Below are 24,772 nucleotides of genomic sequence, written 5' to 3'. Positions count from 1 at the left end.
AAGTGTACATTTATAAGAGCAACTGGATTCCAAAGCCGGAAACTTTAAAACCAGGCTCCCCTCATACTCTACTTCCCTGTGTTGTAGTAGCTGAGTTGATCAGAAACCAACAATGGAAAGAAGAGGTTATTGCTCAGCATTTCATGAAGGATGAGGCTACAACAATTCTAAGCATTCCACTGCCAAAGTCCCCTCAGCCGGACCAACTTATATGGCATTACGACAAGCATAGTAATTATTCAGTCAAAAGCGGGTACCAAATTGCTTTGAAGCTGAAATTCACTGAGACAGCAAGGAGCTCAGACAATTCCAAAACTCATTGGGATGTCATTTGGGCTAAAGAAATTCCTGAAAAGATTAAGGTGTTCATGTGGAGAGCCGCTCAAAATTTGTTGCTTACTACCCATAACCTTTGGCAGAGGAAGATCATTAAAGAGCCTGTGTGCTGAAGATGTCAGAAGGAAAATGAAGACATATTTCATGCATTGATGAGGTGTAAACATGCTGATAAGGTTTGGAAGTTAACTAATTATTATCAGCATATCAAATGTCTGGCTCGGTAGGATATGTTAAGTGTTCTCCAGGAGCTAGCAACAAACAGAAGAAAGGAAGATGTAGAGCTAATAATTGTGTTGTGCTGGTCTATTTGGTATTCTAGGAATATCCTCATTTTCAAAGGAAAGCGTGAAGATCCTCATTTATTAGTGGCAAGAGCTATAGGGATTCTGGATTCATATAGGAGAATTAAAACTCCAGCTGATCAGACAATTCCCAAATATCAGAGCTGTAACCAGCAAGCATAGACATCTCCCCCAAATGGGTGGTTTAAAGTGAACGTTGATGCTGCCATCAAACTTTCAGACCAAACAGCAGGCCTAGGTGTGATTATCAGAGACTCTGGGGGCAAAGCAGTAGCAGTTACAGTTCAGAAAGTCAGTTTCAGAGGAGATGTGGCATACATGGAAGCAGCTGCAGTTAATCTAGGCATTCAAGTAGCTCAAAATGCAAAGTTCCTGCCAATAATTGTTGAATCAAACTCCAAAAGAAGTAGTTGATCTTGCGCGCAATAGGAAGGGTTGTTTGTCAAAAATTTTCTAGCAAATATCTGCAATTCAAGCCAGCTTAAAAAGTCTAAACCAGTCCCAAATTCAACATGTATCTCGAGCTTGTAATACAATTGCTCATGCTTTAGCTCATTTAGCTCTGAACTATGATAATCTGATTGTATGGGTGGAAACATTTCCAGCAGAAATTCTGTTATTGTTTTCTGGTTCCTTTTAATTGAAAGTTTTACTTTCGCATAAAAAAAAAACTATTTATTAAAATTATAAAATATTTTTTATTATTTATTGTTTTATGTGTATGGTTGAAATTTATATTGTACTTTAGACTAACTCTAAGCTAGCCACAGACTTATAATAATAAGACTTTGCTAGCTTACAGAATCTGTAAGTTACAGACTGCAACATCAGCCGTTGGATGTGGTTGAATGTGGAGTGAGAAATTAAACAATAAAAAGTCGGATGGTGGGGAAGGTGGGAGATGTTAGTTACAGACTCTGCACCAAAGACAGGTCCATAATAATATATTATTAAATTGGGGCACATGGTTCATGCGTTTCTCCTGGCTGGCGGCTGATTCGTAGTAAGCTTTGTAGGCCACCAGCTGGCGTTCGCTGCACCACGGCATTTTTTAAAATCTTTTTAATTTTTGAATTTTATTATAATCATAAGTTTTGAATCCATAAGCATATGAGTTCAATGGTCGGTCAATATTTGTGATTTGTTTTTAGATAAATTTTTTTTTACGGTGTTTTTGGATAATATTTGATGTAATTTCGTTTTTTACATCTTGATAACTGCTCGTTCATTGGGTGGTTGCGAACTGACGGGTGCAATTAATTGGCGATGTATGATTTTATTAAATATCACATTTATTATCAATTGGCAGATAAAAAGTCAGGACAGCCCTCGTAGATTTTTACCAAATTTTCCTTAATTATAGTAGTACAGCTGTACAGAGATAGATTTCTCTCCTGGATTGTATAGATAATTTTAAGGAAATGTGATAAATTGGTAAAATAATAGATAAATAAATAGTGATCCAGTGTTGTGTTATATTAGTTTATTATGTGGACTCAAGCCTTCCGGCTTTTCTCATGTGACAATATATTTCTTAAATATGGAATTATTCATACACGTGCCACGTAGAAATGCTAACATATATATTTACATGCCACACAAAAAACAAAAAGGCCGGTGAAGATTCTAGGCCGAATTGACTCTTGAGGCCTGCGTAGGCTGCATTTAAACCTCTTAAAAATATTAAAAAATTTACATAATTTATTTCATTGCTCTACTTAATTTCAAAAATAACCCTAGTCATTGAACTCATTTCTAGCCAATTTAAAAACACCCTAATCTAACAGTAGTGTTTACTCCTTCTCAAGACCTCATGAACAGTCAAACCGCGTTAATAAGATTTTTTTGCTCGCTTAATCATCCCTTCCGACACTCATATTCTACAAGTTCTTTTCGTTAGTTGATTATTTCTTTGAAATTATAAAAAAAAAATTCAAACAACAATAACAACAACATTTGTATTGCAATAATGATAAAGATACAAATTATTGTACAAATTTTTTTAGAAAAAAAAAATGATGAGTACAGGAAGGTTGCCGTCGGTGAAATAAAGAGAAGTCATCAACGGAACTATGTAACGCAAAGTCGTGAAGGAAGAAAAATACAAATAAAAAATTGAAAAAACTTTTTACTTAATCTTCTACTATTTAAGCTTTTTAAGCCATTATCTTTGAATCATTTAACTTGTTAATGTGGCTGGTGCAACATAACTATCAACTCAAGTTGTACAAAAGAGTTTGTATAATAATTTGTAGTTGTATAATTATTGTTTGTCAATTATTTATATTATTCTCATTTTGTTTTAGAAATAGCAATATTAGATAAAGTGATTTTTCAATTAAATACTACTCAGTGAATAGATTTAGAAGGTTTAGATATCTTGTAACGTCATAGAATTTGAGACACTTTAATAATCAAATTTCCTGTGAAATCCCATAAGAAATTGTAAAACTCAAGATTATTGATAGTTTGAGCTTTACTTTTTCAAGAAGAAGTTATAGATTTATAGGTCTTCCTTTCTGCAAAATTTTTACTCCATATTTTGTAGGTGCCAAGAGTTCGCAATAGAAAGAAACTTTATATTGAGAATTATGTTTGTCTTTTATGTAATTAAGGAAAAAATAGTAAATACTGGAAGTGGGTTTTAAAAGACTTGTTAAGGGGTGTCCGTAGCTCAACTCCGGATTATTCAGTGGTGGGCAAGGCCTTCGAAAAGGATCTTTGGCTATTTTCAGGCTTTGGGTTTCAGGCTTTCAGCTAAATTAATTTTAAAAAAAAAAGGGAATTGCTATTAACATTTAACGCCCCTGTGAATAATCTAATAAAACCCCTTTGCTGTTTAGGTTAACAAAAAAAAATGATATTTAGTAAAGCCCTTTCATATAAATTAATAGCAAATGTAAAGTACTCTCATCATTCTATTTAGTAGAAAGGTTTTTAAGACCAACAAAAGTATTAAATCAAAACTAGGATTTTGATTAATAATAAGCTTATTATTGTCATCTTCAGGAATCAAGAAACGAAGTGTACTAATGTCACATTCAAGAGATGAAGAGACAATGAAATGAGCCTATAAATGTTTTCCTCAAAAGATAACGAAAATAAGCCAATTAATGTCATCTTCAAGAACAACAACGTCTCGCTCTCTCTCTGTCTTTGAATTTACATCAAATGATTTTTGGGAAGCAAGAATGTTGCCAAAGTCAAATTATATTGAACCAAATAAAATATCTTTTTCACATATGCTGTTCTCATTTTTAACGTCGCACACCGCCACAAAAGAAACTGATATAAAAGAGGGGGAGCAATCAGTACCTTCAAGACATTAAGCTGTGGTATGATTAGAATATAAATTTGCAAACTCCCCAAAACAACCTGGAGGCTGATAAAGTAATTTAATGTGACACAAGAGACTAATATTGCGTATTGACATTTTGGTCTAATTCAATTTTATTTAGTCGAATACGGTGCAACAAATGCACCTTTTGTCAAACAACCAAGTGCAATTAGTTAGATTAATACAATCTTCTGGCACGCTACTTGGATTCCATGGCTGTTTTTTTGGGTTGCTTTGCCTTGCTTTTGAGTACTAAAACATCTATCTACGATGAGATGTAAGCTATTATTATGATTTTGGAAATTGTTGTGGATACAAAGTGGACTCATCTATAATTAGAATATGATTCGACGTATGTTGTTATTTGTTAATATTATACCACTTGTCATCCACCTTGGGAACTATATGTTCGTTAGCAAAATTGTAGAAGTTATTAAAGTTCTATTAATTTTGAATGTTCTCATAATTTCAAATATTGAAATTCGGTTGCATATTTTACTAATAGTTAGTAAGAGTTTACATGAGGATTCCTGTAGTGTATCTAAATATCAAGTTTCTTAATTGGTGTTACAACCTCTTTACCTTGTAATTTTTATTTTTCTAATAATAAAACTGCTGTAATTTTATTTTTTTAAGTACAATGAATTCGATTTTTTTTTTTTCAAGACAAATGTGAGTATGCTTGGAAAACTGTATATTGGAGTGTGATTAATAATGTGATAGCATTTTAATCAGCACCCGTGATGTGTGTATGTGGACCTATCGACTTTTGTCTTGAGGGCTTCGCTGGCTTCAAAAATTTCGATCCAAAACCAGCACAAGATTGAGGCCTAGTAAGTACTGGGCCGAGACATGGGCTACACGGACTAATCCATCTGGGCCATGTTTTTCAAATGGCATTTTCCAAAGAAATCCAATTCAAATTCTCTGAACCACCGTTGTCTGCCACCACATTACATAAAAGCCCATCAAAATAGTCGACAACATATTGAGTTCTCGTGCAACTCTTTGATTTCTCCAACCAATGCATGTCTCAATTGAGGTTGAAACACGATGGAATTTTATACTGCTTACAAGCCACTCGCTAATTCAATGCATAAATTCACGAGCTGTAAATTCAACGATTTCTCATTAAAGTTGCGTCGTCGTCGTCGTCGTCGTCTTCGATTCACCATAAATTCGATTTTGCTATTGAAAAGGAGTAAAGGACTAAGGATTTATTTGTTAAACATATGAAAGTTTAAAATTTTATTAATTTAAGATTCTTTTAAAAAAAATTACTTGTTTACTTTTTATAATTAATGTCTGATATACGTACATTTACATTTGAATAAATAAAATAAATTTTTGTGATTTTTATTTGAATGAAAAAATGATAATGAACAGTAAATATTATATTCTAAAAATACCTCCTTTTACATATACTTATTTACTAAATTATAAAATATAATCTCTTTTTTAATTTGATTTATGAGGACGTAAATATCAAATAAAAATGTCTAAGATGTATTTTATTTATAAAAACAACCATAATACTATTTACATTTAGTTATTAGAAAACATATGTCAATTAAATATTTATATTTAGACCCATTCAAGCTTTAAAAAAAACTGAGATCTATTCAAAATTATATATATATAAACGCTATCTAAATGTATGACTTGAGTTTGTGTCTCCGTTGACTTACAACAAATGGTATCATTAAGATTCCACAAGGATCGGCTCCCCGTTGCATGAGGAATTAGATTCTTCGAGGTTGAAGATGATCATGAAAATAGCAGTGAAAGATTTTAATGAAGATTACGTATGATCTACAGCCATATCCCCATTAATATTTTTTTAAATTATCCAAATCTTATCTAATCTTCGCATTAAGCATTGCACATGCACGCCATTGTTGCCAATGTACTTTAAAATTTTGTGCTAATATCCTACGTTGTATGGCGTGGAATTTCGCTCAGCAGGCAGCATTCTCCATTAATTGTTAATTACGTACTAGCGGCGACAAAGATTAAGTATTTAACACCAATCGATTTTGTTTCTTAAAAGAAAGAAATCAAATGATGCGGTGATGAATCAGAATATCACATGGTGTGAGATTAATACGTGCATTTTGAAGGTGTAATCTTCAGCGCAAGATTCTGTAATAAATGAATTCAGTTAATAGAATACTAGCATTGGATCGTGAGAATAAATATGGGATCAAGATAAGGCTAATTAGTGTTATGGAACAGATCGAGAATAAAAAATCTGACTCTCAGTAATTTTACAATGGGTGGGTTTATTTGTACTCTAAAATCTATTTGATTATTTTCAACATCATTTACTTTATACACTCAATTAATAATTTTAAAATATTAATTTTTATTTCGAACACTCTTTTAAATTCCTACATTATTCTCATTAACCATTTCGTAAATTTCTTTGTTTCCTCTGTACACCCAATAAAATATTCATCATCACAAATAAAATATCTAACTTTCTTCTATTATAATTAGACTTTTATCCTCCTTTCATAATAAGGTTTGATATTTGTTTGTTCTTCTCTTTAATGAGGTAATTTAATTTTGTTTTTCAAACCCATGAAAGCATGTGGATTAGATGCAGTGAAAGCAAATTTAAAACAAATCTTATCCTTTGATTTTCTTTCGTTTTCTTATGTTGGAGTGGTACAATTTATTGTTCTTCCTCCACCACAATTTTTTTATTACTTTTGTTTCAGTTATAAAAGATGGAACATGTAAGTTGATGTTTTCCAAGCAATTTTATCAACCAAAAAAAAAAAAAATTGAAAAAGGTTTAGTTCATAAGTAAAAGAAGCGTTTCAACGTGAACATTGATTCAATTTTCATTGTTGATGTGGTTTATTGTAGATAAAATATGATGTTTGGGATAAAAAAAAATTAAACTATATTTTATTAAATTGTCCTTAATAGTGAATTACATTCAGGCTAATTTAATAATATAAAAAAATTATTAAAATTCGAGTGTTTAAAGTAAATTTTGAAGTGCAAATAGCCTTAACTTTTACAATAAGGGTTTTTTTTTTACATAAGTTAAAATATACATTAAAAAATATACCATTTAATACATTATATTTTATATTCTAATATATTAAAATATGTATTTTTTTATTTTTTTAAACTTATCGCTTACCTTCATATTCTCTTATTATAAAATTATTCATTTGTACCCAATAAAATTGAGGGGTTGACACAGGGTTGGGTTGGGTAAATCTTTTCCAACTCAATTGAGCTTATTTTCCATACTATTGAGTATTTTAATTAGAAAAAGAAATACTAAATTAAATAAAAGAATAAATATAAATATAAACTTGAAAAATTGTTTACCATATGAATTTTGTAGAGCATTGTGTTTTGTTGTAAATTAATTTGATTTTGAGGCTTTAAACTTTGTGTGCGTTTATGTTTTTATATTAATTGTTTCAATAATTTGTTTTTAATAATTGAAGGATAGCTTTAAGAAAAATAAGAAAATGAACCTTTGAATGCGCCTAATATGGCCACCAAAGCCCGTACTTTAGGCATCTTTGGGTTAGAGATCCCAACTTATCCGAACTTAACTTACGCCCACTCGTACTAATAATATTCAGAAAAAAATGACGTGACCTTTTTACTAGAAAGAAATTCTAAAGCATAAATTTTTGTTGGTAAACCCTATCTTACATGCATGTAAGATACATTCCCCTCACATGAATAGTGTATATATGGGACTCACATATCATTCATATGAGATGAATATATCTTACATGCATGTAAGATAGAAGGACTCATTTTTGTTTATTAGTTTGGAATTTATCGTATTGAATATAAATAAACTTTTATATTTAATCCATTTTAAAACAGTAGTAATAATTCCATCGTCCATTCGGTTTTTGTCACGCGGGAAAATTGGAGCACCACGTCCATTTGGTAGTTGGGAATTATGCTATATGGTACTTTTGATTTTTCTGACACAAATTGTGCGTTTCACCCAAAACGGCGAGCAGAACATGAGCCAGTTGGCCATGCTGGGTGCATCAGAGCAAGAGACGTGGGTCTACGACGGCCACCTGTTAAAGTGACCGTACGGACTGGAATCCAAGTTGGCATTTTGGCTGTAAGGAGAGAATGGCCCCACCGGACACCTCAAAAAAGCTGATGCCGCAACAACCAATAAAGCGGGAGAGCGATGTGATGCCGATGCGATTGGTGATCCTCATTAATTATCATGGATCGCCGAGAAAGCAATCATGCTAAAGATAGCGGGAATGGCGACAAACCCTCGTCTTTGGGTTCCCATGTCTCCCGCCAAAAGCATTTTTAGACACTTCAATAGTACCATCCCTCTGTGATTGATTGTGATGATGCCATCGTCTTCTTTTTCGTATTCGTTTGAGTTTAACCTTTTTATAATAATAATTATTATTATATGATTTCTTATAAAATATTCGTCTCAATCAATTTTAAAATTGTGTAGAATTTCACATACATGCTCGAGAAGCTTAAAAAAAAAAAAAGGAAGATATAATAATAGTTAAATTTGCCCTTTATAAGTTTAAAGATTCAAATTTGAATTGATAGTTAAATAAAGTTATTTAAAAATCATTCCGTCAAATTCTTAAGTTCAAATCTGTAAAACGAGTTTGTTGTTGATAAAATATAAAATCATAAGTTAACATATTTTGACTATATATGGTTATTAACAACATATACATACGCAATACAATTTTTTAAAAAATAACCTTATGAGAACTTTCATATAATAACAGTGGGTGCTTGTTAGTCTTATGAGAGTAAATTTTTATTATGTTATTGTATTATTTAAGAAATAAACCTCACCTCTCCTCTCAATGCGCACAACTTATTATTTGGTCAAATTTTCACAAGTTGATAGACGTACAAAACATTGCCTTCTAGAGAAAATATATCATGCTTAAGGCAAGTAAGTACAGGTTGTAGAAGTTGACACGCACGAAATAATAACCATAGCTGCACTTCCTACATGTACCAACGCGCATGTTGAAATATGTTTCATGCCAAAATGAAAAAAAAAAAGAAAAAGAAAAAAAAGAATGCAAAATAGTTCAATTTAAATTTTAATTAATTGTTTATTCGGATTTCGGAGTGCTCGAGTCTTATTGAAATCAACGATCTCAAAAATTCACGAGTCTGGCTTGAAAATACATCACACGCAAGACTTTTGAGAGTGGAAGCATCTGATCCATTTGCAGCGAAAGGAAAGTACAATCCACTCTTAACAGTGAAATTTTCGGTGTTTGAGAATCTAATTGAAGGAGCAAATCTCGCTTTAGGCCATTGATTGGATTGATTACTTTTTGGTGGGTGCGCTTTAATCTCAAACTTAGGGGCCAAGTTAAGGGTAGGATTGTAATTGAATAGTAAAAGGGAATAAACAATTAAACATGCATGTGCCTACAGGTAGTGTTTTCAAACTGATCAATTTTTATGACTCACTGTTGGGGTTTGACTTTAATCTCGAGCCTTCCCTTCCTCGACACTCAATTAAGCTTAATTTTTAATTTCCTTTTAGGCCTTCGGAGGAATCTCACCTACCTTTGCTTGATCTTTCATCCAACAGCTGCTTGATTGCGGATCAGAGAGTTCGGACAGTTAAATAAACATGATAAATCTTTTTTTCTTTTTTTAATTTCTTAAGTTTTGCCATTTTCCTTTCAAAATCTCGTTTGTGTTGATTTCAAGTTTTTTTTTTTAATTGAGTTTCATAATTAGTATTTTTCAGTTACTTTATTTTTAGAGTAATGATATAACCACAAATTATTGTATTAATTTATTTTGTACAAACTGATATGTCATTAATTTATTAATTAAATTAAATATCTCTTGACCCACATCATTTATTTATATTATTTTATATTTTCATTCAACTGATGAATTAATGCCATATTAATTTGTACAAAATAAATTTGTACAAAAATTTATACTTGTATCATTACTCTTATTTTTAACCAATAAGTAAACAAAATAAGAGAAGGTCAATTATATTTTTTTAGAGTATTTGATTTCTGACTTTTTATTTTTAAGCAAACATGGATTTTTAACACGTTTTAGAACGTTTAGTTTGGATAGATAAAACTATAAATGTCTTTCAAAACAATGTTTGTAATTGTTTTTTGGAAAAATATTTTTCATTAAAAAGTATAAGCCACATATTTTTCTCAGGTGGCATTTTCTTGTGTTTCTATTTTCGATGGCTGTTTTTATAAAAAAAAAAAAAATCAAAGTTGTTAACAATTAATGCTAATTTGACATCGCTGAATTCGTATTAAATTACTCATTTTCAATTGAGATTTGGGATTCATACATAATGAAATATACTAATTAATAGACTTAAAATTTATGAACTTGACTCAATAGATGAATATCTTCTTCTTCTCGCTGTTTGGAATAAAAATGTCAAGAGTAAAATATAAAAAAGTATGTCAAGAGTACAATATAAAAAGTTTAACATTACGTATAAAATTCATTATTTTCAAATCAATTTAAAATATTTAAGTGTGAATAGGATTTTGTTGGGTGACCTCTAGTACCGAATTTAACAATCCATTTTGACAAATACATGGTTGCATTGATGAATCTAAGCGACCACATGTAATAGTCTTCATTAATGCATTTACTAAATATAATTCAAGTAAATACTAAATATTATTAATGAAAAAAAAAGTAATTTTAAATAAAATCAAAAGAAAATTACCGAAAGCACCGTCGTTTGCATTCATTCGACCTTTTTTCCACTCAATTACTGCTTTCAAAGTTGACGGCTTGATGGCTTCCGCCGAACAATTTAAGAAACCTTTGACTGAAGACCATAAAACTCAAATGCAATTGGCTGAGATCACCAAAACCAGCTATGCTGAAGACCACCTATTCTTTGCCTCTCAGGTCCTTCCCGTGCCGCCGATATCATGCAGAGAATAACTCGAGCCCTACTTTTCTACATTCTCACATGACACGCGTCTTTATTCGCAATTCCACGTGCCCTGCCGCCGTGAAAAAAAAAAAACATTACATCCACCTTTTTCCCGTGAGCATGATAACAATTCTAGAAACTGATACATACGAACAAGAACTCTCGCGTAGCAGCCCGACTTTAATTGGATCTACTGATGGCCGTCAGCGTTCCCTTGTCCATGACCATGCCACGCTAGACCCGTATAAAAACAAAGCTTCGGCTTTCCCCACGCGTCATGCCAGCTGCAACTGCCATGCAGTCCGTGTTGCGTACATGTCGGACTTCGTGGGTCCCTCCATTTTCTCTACCCCTCCCGCACTTAATTCTGTTTATTATTGTTTTTGGTGGGAACTACTTAGGCTGGCTGAGCTATTATTATTATTATTATTAAATTTTTTATTAATTTTATTTTAATAGCTAATGCTGCCAAATCTTCTGATAAATTATGAAATTATGTTTAAAAAAAATTCATTACATGTAAGAATGTGTAATATTTTCGTTCGTGTATCATGACACCTACTTAGTATAGTTTCTTTTCCAACTAATATGTCATCTATTTATTGATTACAATTTATAAGGTATTAATTGACTATATTATTCATCATAATTATAGTCCAATGATTGAACTACACATAGGATAAAATTAATTAAATATAAATTATATGCCACAATTATGTATATGGAAAATTATTATATTACGATTTTTTCTTCATAAAGATATTATATGTAAAATCAAGGAAAAAAAATCGTACGCTGCATTTAAAAATACAATTTGTAAATCACTCAATTTTTTTTTTGTAATTTTACATTAAAACAGAAAACTAGACAATCAAGGATTTTTTTTAATTCAAATTTTGGTTAATTTTAAAGGAGGTCTGGAAGAAAGTTTTGGGGTCAAAAAAATCCCTTACAATCTTTGAATTATTTTAATAAAATGTTACAAAAAGAGAAGTATTTTTTCAATATATTTATATGATCAAATTGGGACAGCCAAAAATTAATTTGATCATAAAATGCGGTTGTACATTAACTTTATGCTACCATCACAGTGTCAACGTGGCAGCATATAACACAAACGGAGAGATAAAAGAGACGCGGCAGAGCTGACCCATTAAAGCGAGGCGTGTGAAGGAAACTCTAGAGAGAAGAGAACCTAGCCAAAATATTGCGCCACTCTTATATGATATTAATATTAATAATAATAATATACAAAAATATATATAAATAAATTTAAATTTTGAAAATAAAATGTGTACAGAGAAAGAGTGTTGTTAGCACAGAGTGAGTGGTATTTGTTTCCTTCTTTCTACCACACGGTTCATAGAATTAGAAGCAGAAGAGAGAGAAAGACAGCAGGAAAAAAAAACTAAAATTGAAAATATAATGAGACTGAGCATTCTCATTCTGATTCTAATTCTCTGTTTCGCCATTATTGGCAACAATTAGATTGAATTTGTTTATTTATCTATTTATTAAATTTATATTGCTATCGAATCGACGGCGCTGATTTGATCCATTTTGTTTATGGCCAAGACCGGGGTATTCGATTCCGATCCGACGGTGATGCCGAAAGCGACGGAGTTAAAGAAAGAGCTGCAGAAATTAGTGAGGCTTATTGTGGATGACGTGGATTATCGTACGGAAACGATCGACCAAGCCAGGGACACGCTTTGTGCTTTAAAAGAACTGAAGACGAAGAAGAGATCGCTGTCGCTGAAGTTGCACGAAACGGTGTCGTGTCCTGAAGAGTTTAAGTGCCCGCTTTCGAAGGAGTTGATGAGAGATCCCGTTATTTTGGCTTCTGGTCAGGTTAGTTAGTGCCTAAATTTGTTTGGTTTGCTGTTCTGTTTGGTTGCTGAGAAAACATGAGCAAAAATTAAAGAAAATTTCTGGTTTCTTGGCGAGTTTTATACAATAAGGTCTTTTATAGTGAAAATCAATTTCTTTCATTTATTTTCTTGTCAACGAAACAAAAGTTCCTTTTTTTTTTTCCTATTATCAATTTTGAACATTCTAATGTTCATAATGCTGTTATTTGATACCTAATAACAATGAATTCTTCACTCTATTTAGCCTTTTTTTTTTCCCATTGGACTCGTCGCATTAGCTCAAAATTTTAACTTTCTTTTCTCCACAGCTAAATGTTGCATAAAATCTTTGTTCTTTACAATGTGAGTTTATTTTGCTTTCTTGTTTTGGTTAAAAAGAAAAAAAAATTAAGTACAGTACCAGTAAAAAGGTTCTGATATCTGGTGGTGGTTGGTGAAATTAAAACATTCTGAAGAATGTACTGTGACCTAAGAATTGAAAGTAGCAATTGCTTAATTCCCAAAAATTTATTGTATTCTGTATTCGCACATTTATGATGTCATAATTATATTATACTTGCTGCTCAAGGGTAATTTAATTTACTGATTTATTTAACTAGTATTGAAGAACCTCGCAAAATTACAATCGTAGATTTTAATTGTTGTTAATTTGGGTTCCTTCATTTCTTTTGTTGATTTCTTGTGCAGTTTTAGTGAATGAAATTGGTCATCATGTGAATCTTGTTTAATGCATTTCTTCATGGTTTCTTGACTGTTTTATTTGTTATTTGTTTCTTGTACAGACTTTTGACAGGCCATATATACAGAGATGGCTGAAAGCAGGAAACCGGACATGCCCACGAACCCAACAAGTTCTATCTCACACAATCCTTACTCCTAATCACCTTATTCGTGAGATGATATCACAATGGTGTAGGAGTCAGGGAATAGAATTGCCCAACTCTGTTCAGTACATTAATGAAGAAGGAATAACGGAAGCAGATCGTGACCATTTTCTCTCTTTGCTGAAGAAGATGTCTGCAACACTTCCTGATCAGACTGAAGCTGCAAAGGAGCTTCGGTTGTTGACAAAGCGGATGCCCTCATTTCGGGCACTTTTTGGTGAGTCTCGTGATGCCATACCTCAATTGCTGAGTCCTCTCTCTGAAAGCAAGTGTGAAAATGGAATAAACCCCAATCTTCAAGAAGATGTGATAACAACACTCTTGAATCTTTCTATCCATGATAACAACAAGAAGCTTGTTGCTGAAACCCCCATGGTAATTCCTCTTCTGATGGATGCATTAAGATCAGGGACCATTGAAACAAGGAGCAATGCAGCTGCGGCCCTTTTCACATTATCAGCTCTTGATTCCAACAAGGAAGTTATTGGAAAATCCGGTGCCCTAAAACCACTCATTGACCTCTTAGACGAAGGCCATCAATCAGCGATGAAAGATGTTGCCTCTGCAATATTTAATCTATGTATTACTCATGAAAACAAAGCAAGAGCTGTGCGTGATGGTGGAGTAAGTGTTATACTGAAGAAAATTATGGATGGTGTGCATGTAGATGAGTTATTGGCTATACTGGCAATGCTTTCGACTAATCACAGGGCTGTCGAGGAAATTGGAGATCTTGGGGGAGTTTCTTGCATGCTTCGCATTATTAGGGAGAGTACTTGTGACCGCAATAAGGAAAATTGCATTGCAATACTCCACACCATCTGTTTGAGTGATCGAACCAAATGGAAAGCAATGAGAGAAGAAGAGAGTACGCATGGAACAATTTCAAAGCTAGCTCAAGATGGAACTGCAAGGGCCAAGAGAAAGGCTACTGGAATTCTTGAGAGACTGAAGAGGACTGTTAATCTTACGCACACAGCCTAAAGAGATTGGCTTCTGCCCCAATGTCCCGGCCATTTGTAAATTCTACATCTTGGTATTCAATGCAACTCATCCTCCTCAAATCACCATTTTGTAAATTCTCAGTCTCAGGTTATTTTACGAGTTTAGTCCCTGTGAATAAATACGTCAAGCTTTTGTTTATAAGATTCTCCTTTTGGGTTTGTTTCAATAATTTTTTTCTGATGCCTTATTCTTCTTAATTGTTTGGAGTTTGCTTTGTACCAGCAGATAGCTAGTAAATTTTACTCCTGCAAGCTGAAACGAGCCTTGGCGTTTGCTTTTCTCTTTGGGCTTTTGATTATACAAGTAAGATTTGATCTTCTAATTTGTCCCATATAATCGTCCATAGCTGATACGTCGTATCTATTAGGTACCTCGACTTCGAAAATTGTCTCACATTCGAAAATTCCAAAATGTAAAGTCGCCATTGACTCAATGTCAGACCTTAGCTTAAACCAAAAGCGTTGTATGATATTTTGGCTGATTCATTGATGATGACTCAATCCAAAGGGTGAAGAAATGAGTGGTTCAGAAAGAGTTAGATAAATAGCAACGAGAAGTATGAGCTCATAATGAATGGCGCTGTGAATTTCGGTGTTGTGGTCCATCCATTTTATAAAAGAAAGATGCTTTGGGTTTGCTTGCCCTTTTGTGAAAGTCCTCAATGGAACAGTTGTTCCACCACCTAAAATTTATCCTCTTCCATCGCATTAACATTTCTTATGTGTTGCATACAAACTTTCATTTAAAACCCAACGATGAATGCCAACTAGTTCACTTGATAAATCTTGAGTGGAAATAAAAGATTTGGATTTCTAACCTGTTAATATAAGTGGGGAGGGATAAGGAGTTCATCGAGTTTTTGTATATAAACTAACTCAATCTTATGCGAGTGTGATTTGAATCCCAAAATTTTTGTATTGCTCATGAAAATAGTTACCGATTGAATCATCTAGTATTCACAATCTTGAATTCAAGATTTTAAGAATTTGTTTGGGACATCTGCTCCACTCCCGTTTTATTAAAAGAATTTTCCTAGAATAAGGGCCGGGCAATGTGTTGAATTTGTGATTTGTGCAAATTAGAGGAATTTGTTTTGTGAGTAATATCATATTTTTCAAGTAATATCTCGATGATTAGTTGTGATATTCATAAATTAGATTGTTTGATGGAGTAATGAGTAAGTGTCACCTAATTGAGGTGTAAAAAATTAAAAAAAAATATTCATAAAGTACAAGAAAAGAATTAGTTATTTTTCATTATATTTTTTTCTCATTTATTATAATGTTGTGAATGAAACCCATGGGTCTACCATGTGACAATGGTTATGAATTTGACTGAGTAAGTCTACAACCTTCCAAAGGGCAGTGTAGGCTCCAGTCCCAGCCCTAATGTGTTGAATTTGTGATTTGTGGAATTGCAGACTGAACCACTTGGAAGAGTGGGAGCTAGAACCTGGCTATTGTAAGTGTTGTTTCTACTTTCCACATAATTTAATTATTATGATCAATAAGCCAAAAAAGAGAATAGTGGTTCTCCAAAAACTTTCATTGGCTGCCGATGTATTGTCTTGTTTTTTAGTGCTTATGAATTATTGCACTTTGATGTGATAAGAGAGTACCCTATAATTGGGCCTCTGTGCTGGCAAATTTGGATGTGATGCCAGGAAAGTCTATTCCTTCATTTCACTCTCCATTCTTCAAAGGCTTTGGATGGAATGACTTTTATGAAGAATAATAGACAAATTTTAGAATCACTTTATTGATTGGGATTTTGCCGACCGAAGACACGAATTGTCAATGCTTAACCGTATCTTGTACTATGAAAAAGGAGATATACTTTTGGAACAAACGAAAACAAGTGTTTTAAAAATGACATTATGAGATGAGATTTTAGCTATATTAATAATCAAAATGAGTGAATTAGAGAAGGTCTCATTATTTGAATATCAACTCTAATTATCAACTGTATTTTTTTACGCTCCATGAACATTCACACATTTTAAAATAAGAATTTTAGATTACAAAAATATTATTGTGTTACAGCCAAACTTTTTGTTCTATCATATCAACAGCGAATAATTTCAATAAGATATATAGTCCCATCATGTTATATTATACAATAAAAGATCCATAGAATAAACCAACCGCAATATTGGTCAAGAAAAAGACAATAGATTGAGGTTAACATATGTTTAATATAATTAGCCATGTGTCGGTAGGATTTGGTCATGTAGTGATGCTAATGCAACAATAGATTGAGAATCTAAAAGAAAAAGTTTATTTGTTGGTGACCTGTCTTCTTCGTTAGTTGGCACTGGTCACGAATCAAAACAGTTTTGATGGAATAATTTTTAATTTTTTTATGAAACTGATACACTAACTGTAATATAAATACAAGTATTTTTTTCCCTCTTTGAAAAATTAAAATTATATTTATCTACATTTTTTAGGAACTCTTTCCAGATTACAAATCAAAAGTCTATTAAGTGTCAAGTCCTGCTTGATACAATTTGATAACTGTTTAAAGTAATCATTGAAGTTCCCTCAAAACATGAATTGATTACTTTCAATTTGCTGGATTGTTTACTGGGTGGGGGTCAATTGAAAGAAATTTTGTTTTAGATGATGAAATACGGCCAATGCATTATCAGCACAAGGTAAAGGCTAAAATGGCGGTGTTGATTGGTTAATGGGTTGTTTTCATTCAATCCAAAGAGAGATTGGAAAAATTTGGCAAAATGGGTCTAATCATGACCCTTTTTTTTTTTCCTTTTTTTTCACTTCTTTTTGAACCATGCATGACCCAATTGCTTAAAATTAATTAATTCACAAAACTACGATTGTGTAGTTTAACCATTAGCGACGCCTTATTGGGAGATTATGGTGATGCTGCTTTGATGCTAATCATCATTGCTCCCAATAGTTTAAAGCCAAATTTGCTTCCTGTCGGCAACCGAGCTTTGATTCACTGTGATATTATATCATACAGAATGTGGTTAGATCCTCAATTGATTCGGATGTGAATTCATTAACTTTTAGCAGTTTATTCTTTTGGACCTTTGACACAAAAATTATTGAATTCTTACCACATCTTTCAACCTAAGATTAAGGGAGTACATAAAAACATTCAAGATTTTCTGCTAGCGACAAACTCAACAGTTCGAGTAAAAAATATTGATCTTCTCAGACTAGGAGTACGATAGGACCATCTACCTGGGCTTGACTAAAATGAGCTTCTCTTCTTTGACCCATAATAGGTCTTTCTTTCTTTCTGCCAGACTTAGGATGAGATCCTCTTCCTTGGACTTGATTAGGATGATTTAACAATCATTAAGTTAATGGATGGGTTCAAGTAAGCAATGCGAAAAAAAAAAAAAAAAATCGAAGGTGCCCCTTTCTTAAAAAAAAAAATTGCAGAGAAAAAATCAATAGGTTAATGAATGGTTCAAATAAACATAAGCTAACACAATCTAAAACTACTTCAACAAAGCCTATTGGCACTTGCCCGGCCTTCTAAGTCTGGGTGACACTACGTAGTACTTGGCAATTTAAGCACAAGATAAATGATCTGTGTAAACACATCCTTGATCCTTTCTCTTCATACACCCTGGTGAAGGAGTTTTAAAAAAGATTTATTAGATAATCTTTTCCTTGGGCTTGATCGAGGAAATAATCTGTTAGGCAGGCCGTCTTTAGGCTCATTCTAAATCTAAGGCCATCTCTAATGCTTAACACCATATTGGTGTAACACTAACATAAAAAATATACTTTTTTCATAATAAATTACTATTTCATCACCAATCCATTTACACCAAAAAGAATATTCTTCTTTTTATTCTTTTAATTCTCAAGAATTAATTCAATTAACATAATAAATATTACTATTAATATACATAATTAAATAATAAGTAATTTTATATCAATTAATAAAAAAAATATAAAAAATTATTAAATTTGTATCTAATTAACTAAATTAGTACATTATGAAAATTAGTACTAAATTGGAGGATCTAATAATGATCTCCCACATTACTATTCATAACACCATTTTAGTGATGATTTTGGTGTTACATTGGAGAAGCATTTTAACACCAAAAATGGTGTAAAAAATAATTTGGTAATAGATTTAGTGCTACATTGAAGATGCCCTAATTCACCAAGAAAATCACTATATATTTTTTCTTTTACTTGACTTGCCCCAAATTACAAAGATCAAACAAATAAAAAATGGCAACTTCAGCATCATTATCTCTCACTTCCCTCTCCATAATCCCAACTCTCCCCTCCTGAAACCCTAATATCTAATTTCTTAACAATCATATCAAATTCACCCCAATTTCAAATCCAGCTCTCTTTCCACCTCATCACCTTAACCAACCCCAAATCCAGTTCAATCACTTATCCAGTACGCATAAATTAGCAATTGAAAAGCGGGGGCAAAAAAATTATCTAACAATGATCGAGGAGAAGAAGAAATAAGGGGGGAAAAGATAGAATTTTAAAAATTATTTCTTTTTTAAATTAGGGCTAATATAGTTACACAACTACTTTACTTATTGTAGCTAAAAATTAAAATTAAAAAAAAAAAAAAAAACATAACATGACAATGGCCAGCCTGGGATCAATATTACAGGTGGGCAAAAAGATCCTATTACTGACAGAAACAAACCTTTCATGCTATGAGTATGATTCAATAAAGTGCTGTACAACATACCAAGTTAGGATCTAAACTTTATAACAACTTTTTCTGTACAGTTCAAAGGATCTTGAGACATTATATATAACTGAAATCATGGTGAATGTAAATTGAAGCTGCAAAACGATCATTACCAAATGCGACCAATAACTCATACCACAACTCAGAAATAATTGCTCCAATCCTGCAGTTAAAATTTCAACTTGCCTTGTATGCCCAACCATGTTTGTCCATATATGCTCGAACTGCTTCCTTTATTGCCAAGTTTGGTACAAGCTGGGATTCTCTCAGTGGTTCCCGCGTGATTGGATCAAACTTACCCACCTAGAATGTAACAAAGATGAGAAAATGTTGGAAACATATAAAACAATGACAGCAACTAAGTTTGAAAAGCACAGTTTCAAAAGCATTTGTCACCTTATCAAGATGATCAAGGATTACTGCCCTCTCATAAGTAACCCCACTTGGAGTAATGACAGGATCTCGAAAAATATCAAGAGTTATTTTGCAACACAGGTAATCCGGGACCTAAAATACTTAATCAGCATCTCAAACAATAACAGAGAAGCATGTAATGATTTAAAAAGAAGCAAATAATGTAAAACTTAACAAATCGAAATACTCACCTCAGCTGGCGTGTCATCTTCTGCAGCTTTCCGGAATACTTGTCTCAAAGCCTCCATTTGTTTCAAATGAGTAGAACTAGCTTCATCCAAAAACCCTTCTTTTCTAGAAATATCAAGAACATGCTTTTCTTCAAGAGCTGCTTCACAAGCTTCCCTGAAACAACAGACAAATTGCATGAAGCATTCATAAGAAAATGAAAAATGTAAGAACTTTCCAATAATGATGGCCACCCTCCAAAAAGGAAGGGAAAAACTCACAAGAAGCACATACTTCAAGCTTTGTAATTCCCATGAACGCTTGCTAGATTCTTGCTCCCACAACAGGTATTTTGCTCTTGCCAGCTCCTGCCAAATATCCTCTACAATATAACCCTTTGGCTTTGCACCCCTCCCAAGATTCAAAGCCTACAATATAAATTCTGTAAGAGCTCAAATCTAGGGTGATGCTCAGAAAAATTTAGCAAGAAAAAATTTAACAAAGATCAGCAAGTTACAAGCATTAGATTTTTAAGATTGTTTTCTGCTACAGAAGAGAAAGCAGAATCAAGCTCAATCAACTCCATGGAATTTTAAAATCCATAACTACAAGATCATGCCAAGGTCACAAATTAAACATCAATCGCATTATGCTGTTTGTTTTGTTACCAATGATCTTTGTATAACCCCAACAATATTGATTATTAACTCCTGGTACTAATAACCCCACATTAAAACACAGCAGAAACATGTTGCTAAAGCCTGGAATAAAAATATATTGGAAAAGACCTTAGTTAGAAAGCTCTCTTGCCCTATTCAAAAAGCCACACAAAAGACAATAATTTGAAACACTATTAAGTCGGCTAGAAAGACCATCTATTGGGAAATTAACATGGCCTTTGCATACACATCTAGCCAAGAACTATTAGTTCTGCAAGATCACATATTGCTCTCCACCTATTCGGTGATGGATTCGGTGAAGGATAAGCAAGTAGCAATATTTGGCGAGCATTCAACACATATAAGCTAATTGGTGGTACATGATACATAACTAGTAAGCATATCATGAGTTGCTTGCATCCTATTCCTTGCTAATTAAAAGCACTGCAGTAAAAAACTGTTTATGCTGTCACTACCTGACAAGTAAAATCAATAACCCAAACCAAGCTGCACAGCAATATTTTTCACCAACAATGATGTTATTATTCTTTATAATCATAATAGCAAGCAATAAAGAATTTGAAGAAGTTGGTCTTTAGAAAATATATGTTTTACCACACAATACACTCTAATATAAATAGCTAATAAAGTAAACTAGCACACTTTGCATCTATAAATAAATCATATGATTTCATTTTTATCAAAAGAGCGATGGTACAAACTGATGTGGCATAAATTCATTGGCTGAATGAAAATACAAAACAATAAAAATAATGTGAGCCCGAAGATATTTAATCTTGAATTATGCCACATTAGTTTGTACAAAACAAGTTTGTACAAGAGTTTGTTATTCTATCTTTATTCTAATCAAAATCTACAGATCTGAACCAAGTCAAATTTTTAAACGAGATTCAAAGTATTCAAAATCAAGCAATTCCATTGAGACTGAACTACTCTCTTAAGATAGTTACTTAAAGCTAAAATCAGATTTGAATTCTTACATAGCTGTTAATACAGATAACAATATGTTATGAGCAACCATATACAATACGAAAAGTTCTACAATTTTAATGATAAAGCAAAAGTGGAAGACAACTATTGAAATAACTAACAACATTAATGTCAGAAAAGTAAAATTATACTCTCAATGTGGAGAATGTAGAAAAACCAGACTGCATTTCCGTTATTCTCTTCTTTAGAGCTCCATTGTTATCTTCAATGTATTATTAAGTCTCTCATTGTCAGCAAAGCATTCCGAACAAAAGAGGAAAGAATAAAGCTATGAGAGCCTCACCAATATCTTTCCCAACCTAAAATGGACCGGAAGCTAGTTTTCCATTCTTTTAGATTTGTTTTCAAGCCATGAAATAGACCATAAGAGTTGAAAACTTAACAGGTGATGCTTATTAATCCTAATTCTTAAGTCATAAATAGAATAAGACGTCCAAGGAGGATGATGAATCTATTCACATTCCATTTCCAATGCTTAAATTAAAAATTGATAGCACTTCACATGAAGAATCTCTAATTAAATATTGAACAACCATCCAGAATATGTATAACAACATACTTTTTCCAGTTCCTTGATTCCATCAGCATACTCGTTCCTCTGTAGCAACGTTTGTCCCAACAAATAGTGTCCCTGTCATTTAGCAAAATGTAACAGAAAGCATAAGATTATAATTATCAAGAAGAAAAAAATGTTGCATAATACAACAAGAATAGGAATAAACACAGAGGAAGCAGCCGCTAGTTAAGAAACAAGGAACACATGAAGAAATTTACTAAATGGTAGAGACCACAGTTTACTTCAACACTTTCTGTGAAAAAGAAACAAGCGACACAAAGTTTCATGCAGCATAAGTTGCTTGCTTAAGCAGCTGAAGCAGAGCAGCATCTCAAACAAACTGAAGGCTCACACATTAAAATTTCCTAATAAGCCCCAGAATGCTTTCCCGTGCCAAAATATAAAAAATAGCACCTATTTGAAAATCACTTATAATTAAGATTAAATTGATTAATTTAGTCTGGACTATTCATCATGATCAATCCCCCATCTATCAACTTCTGGACCAGATAAGTCAATAACATCAATCCAGAAAACAATTAATCCACACAATACTCTTCAAGAGGTCTTCAAGTGTAAATATTTTATGATAGCAGTCTCCAAAATTCTTCACTTTTGATAACGAGAATCATTATTCGATAATCTTTTGACCTCAATATACTTGACCTGTCAAAAAAAGGCCCTCTTTTTCTTTCAAGTATCAAAAAAGCATTGTGTATAACCCATTCATCAATAGGATAAAAGAAATTAGGGAGAAAAGAGGAAAATCCATAAGGAGCCTACTGGAACTCTTAAACAAAACCTATTCCCAAATGCAAAGACAAAAAAGCAATTTGTAAGTGTCAGTAAGGCCCAAGTTCAGGCAATCTTAGGCACAAAAACACCCACAGAGAACTCCAGAACTTAACCCCGGTGCTTAGTGAACAGGAGCAAAATTCCATTGTTCTTTTCAAGAAGCATAATCAAAGAACTACATCAACAAACACAAAAATGCCCTCAAAAAGAAAAGGAAAAAATAATAAGTTGAAACAATTATAACAAAACAGAGGAAAAAACAAACAGACCTTGACAGAATCGTGATCCAACTGAATTGCTTTCCTACAATCAGCTTCAACTTTTGTCCAATCACTGTACATTTACGCCCACAACAACCAAGTGAAAACAGAATCAAACGACATAAACTCGAAAAGCAATTCTTTTAGTACTGATACATACTTCCTCTTGAGATGACAAAGAGCGCGATTCGTCCAATAAATAGGCACATTAGGGCAAAGTGTAATCGCCTTCAAATGAAAAGCAAAAAAAGACCACAGTAGTACATTAATTCAAGAATCAATCCAAAGGAAGGGCCTTTTTGTGATATTAATTAATAATAACGGGACAAAGAAATTAAATTTCGATAGAAATTTGAAAATTTTACCTCTGTATATGCGTCAATGGCAGCTCCGTAACGGTCTTTAGAGAAGTAAAAGTTTCCGTCTAATCTCAGTTGCTCCGCTTGCTTCGCCACCCCCGCCAATCCCGCTCCTAGCACCATTCTCTCTCTCTCTCTCTCTCTCGGTCTCTAATCTGATATCCTCTCCGGTTCTGGAACTTTCTTTACGGTTTTTTATAAATGTGAAAATTACGAAACGAAACGACGAGTTTTAAGCGTGTTTTAGTTTTGGCGATGGAGGTTCAAGAGCGTTCCAGGTGAAATCGAAACGGAGAACGAAATGAGTACGAACTTCCGCTGGTCAGCAATTTAAACGACACTTCCTTGCGAGAAGAAGATTAAGTGACAAGCAAAGAACCGAATTACGTGACGGTGAAATCTGATTGGCTGATGCTTTTGTTGACTTAAGTCAGCGCGTGTTTTGATTCGCTTGTGACTTCGACAAATTTGCGGAGAGACTTCTGGTTGACCCATTTGAGGGTCATTTCTTGGACGGACATTTGGATTGGTGTAATTGGATTCTAGTTAAGCATACAAGGTAGTGCTTTGTCACGTAATGGCTGCATTACCTTCTCCTAGAAGTTTGTGTTTTTTTTTCCCACTTTTTTTCCTTTTTTTCAATTACATTACAAATATAGACTAATATATCGGAGACTCGACCATGAGATGAGAAGATACTTAACAAACTCAAGAGATATTGACATCAGTAGAATTTGTTCGTGCAACTTTCTTGTTTATCACCCATTTATTATTATTATTATTATTATTATTAGTAAATTTTGGGTGCGAGAGTGAAAGCCACAAAACCAAACTAAAAGTAATAAATTTATTTTTGAGAAATGCTAAAGGTCGGGAATGATGAGAGAACACTGAGAAAAACGGTAGGTTGTGCTGCCGTTTCGTGTTCTCTCAGCTCCCCCCCCCCCAACATGACTAAGAAAGCGAACCCTCACATGAAAAAATACTTCAGCTCAAGTCACTTTTGCCAGGTGAATTCTGCCCCCCACGTGAAAGTTTGAGTTCTCTCCTTGCTCATGACCAAGCAAAGCTAAGTTTGAATTCTCTCCTTACTCCTTTACTCGTTCACTTCTTCTTCATTTCTCGTTCACTTATTTGCTCATCA

General features: G+C 33.1%; 2 protein-coding genes across 3 annotated transcripts; one reads left to right on the top strand and one right to left on the bottom strand.

The window, feature by feature from the left end:
- Positions 1-12,215: 12,215 nt before the first annotated feature.
- On the top strand, positions 12,216-15,326 carry LOC18044055 (U-box domain-containing protein 9). Of its 2 annotated transcripts, XR_002905991.1 has the most exons (3): positions 12,216-12,781; positions 13,584-14,993; positions 15,058-15,326. XR_002905991.1 is itself a non-coding variant. In XM_024185906.1 (2 exons), exons 1-2 carry the CDS (start codon positions 12,497-12,499, stop codon positions 14,667-14,669), a joined length of 1,371 nt encoding a protein of 456 aa, XP_024041674.1. In that variant the 5' UTR covers positions 12,216-12,496; the 3' UTR covers positions 14,670-15,326. The 2 variants fall into 2 exon arrangements, 1 of the variants encoding a protein (XP_024041674.1); XM_024185906.1 differs by having other exon boundaries at positions 13,584-15,326.
- Positions 15,327-19,204: 3,878 nt separating this feature from the next.
- On the bottom strand, positions 19,205-23,950 carry LOC18044054 (E3 ubiquitin-protein ligase CHIP). Its single transcript, XM_006437170.2, has 8 exons — positions 23,635-23,950; positions 23,430-23,497; positions 23,279-23,342; positions 22,218-22,289; positions 20,283-20,416; positions 20,012-20,165; positions 19,803-19,913; positions 19,205-19,709 (listed from the first exon to the last, which is right to left on the bottom strand). Exons 1-8 carry the CDS (start codon positions 23,749-23,751, stop codon positions 19,584-19,586), a joined length of 846 nt encoding a protein of 281 aa, XP_006437233.1. The 5' UTR covers positions 23,752-23,950; the 3' UTR covers positions 19,205-19,583.
- Positions 23,951-24,772: the final 822 nt, after the last annotated feature.

This window comes from Citrus clementina, unplaced genomic scaffold (assembly GCF_000493195.1).
Source record: "Citrus clementina cultivar Clemenules unplaced genomic scaffold, Citrus_clementina_v1.0 scaffold_4, whole genome shotgun sequence".
NCBI lineage: Eukaryota > Viridiplantae > Streptophyta > Magnoliopsida > Sapindales > Rutaceae > Citrus > Citrus x clementina.
Note: the sequence above shows the minus strand (reverse complement) of the source record. Positions and strands in the feature narration are given on the sequence as shown.

Bases quoted from the DNA above. Each gene is read 5' to 3' on its own strand.
- LOC18044055 (XM_024185906.1), top strand. From the start codon at position 12,497: ATGGCCAAGACCGGGGTATTCGATTCCGATCCGACGGTGATGCCGAAA. The intron at 12,782-13,583 runs GTTAGTTAGTGC...TTTCTTGTACAG, and splicing joins TTATTTTGGCTTCTGGTCAG to ACTTTTGACAGGCCATATAT.
- LOC18044054 (XM_006437170.2), bottom strand. From the start codon at position 23,751: ATGGTGCTAGGAGCGGGATTGGCGGGGGTGGCGAAGCAAGCGGAGCAA. The intron at 19,914-20,011 runs GTGAGTATTTCG...TAAGTATTTTAG, and splicing joins AAGATGACACGCCAGCTGAG to GTCCCGGATTACCTGTGTTG. The intron at 19,710-19,802 runs GTGACAAATGCT...GTTACATTCTAG, and splicing joins TCCTTGATCATCTTGATAAG to GTGGGTAAGTTTGATCCAAT.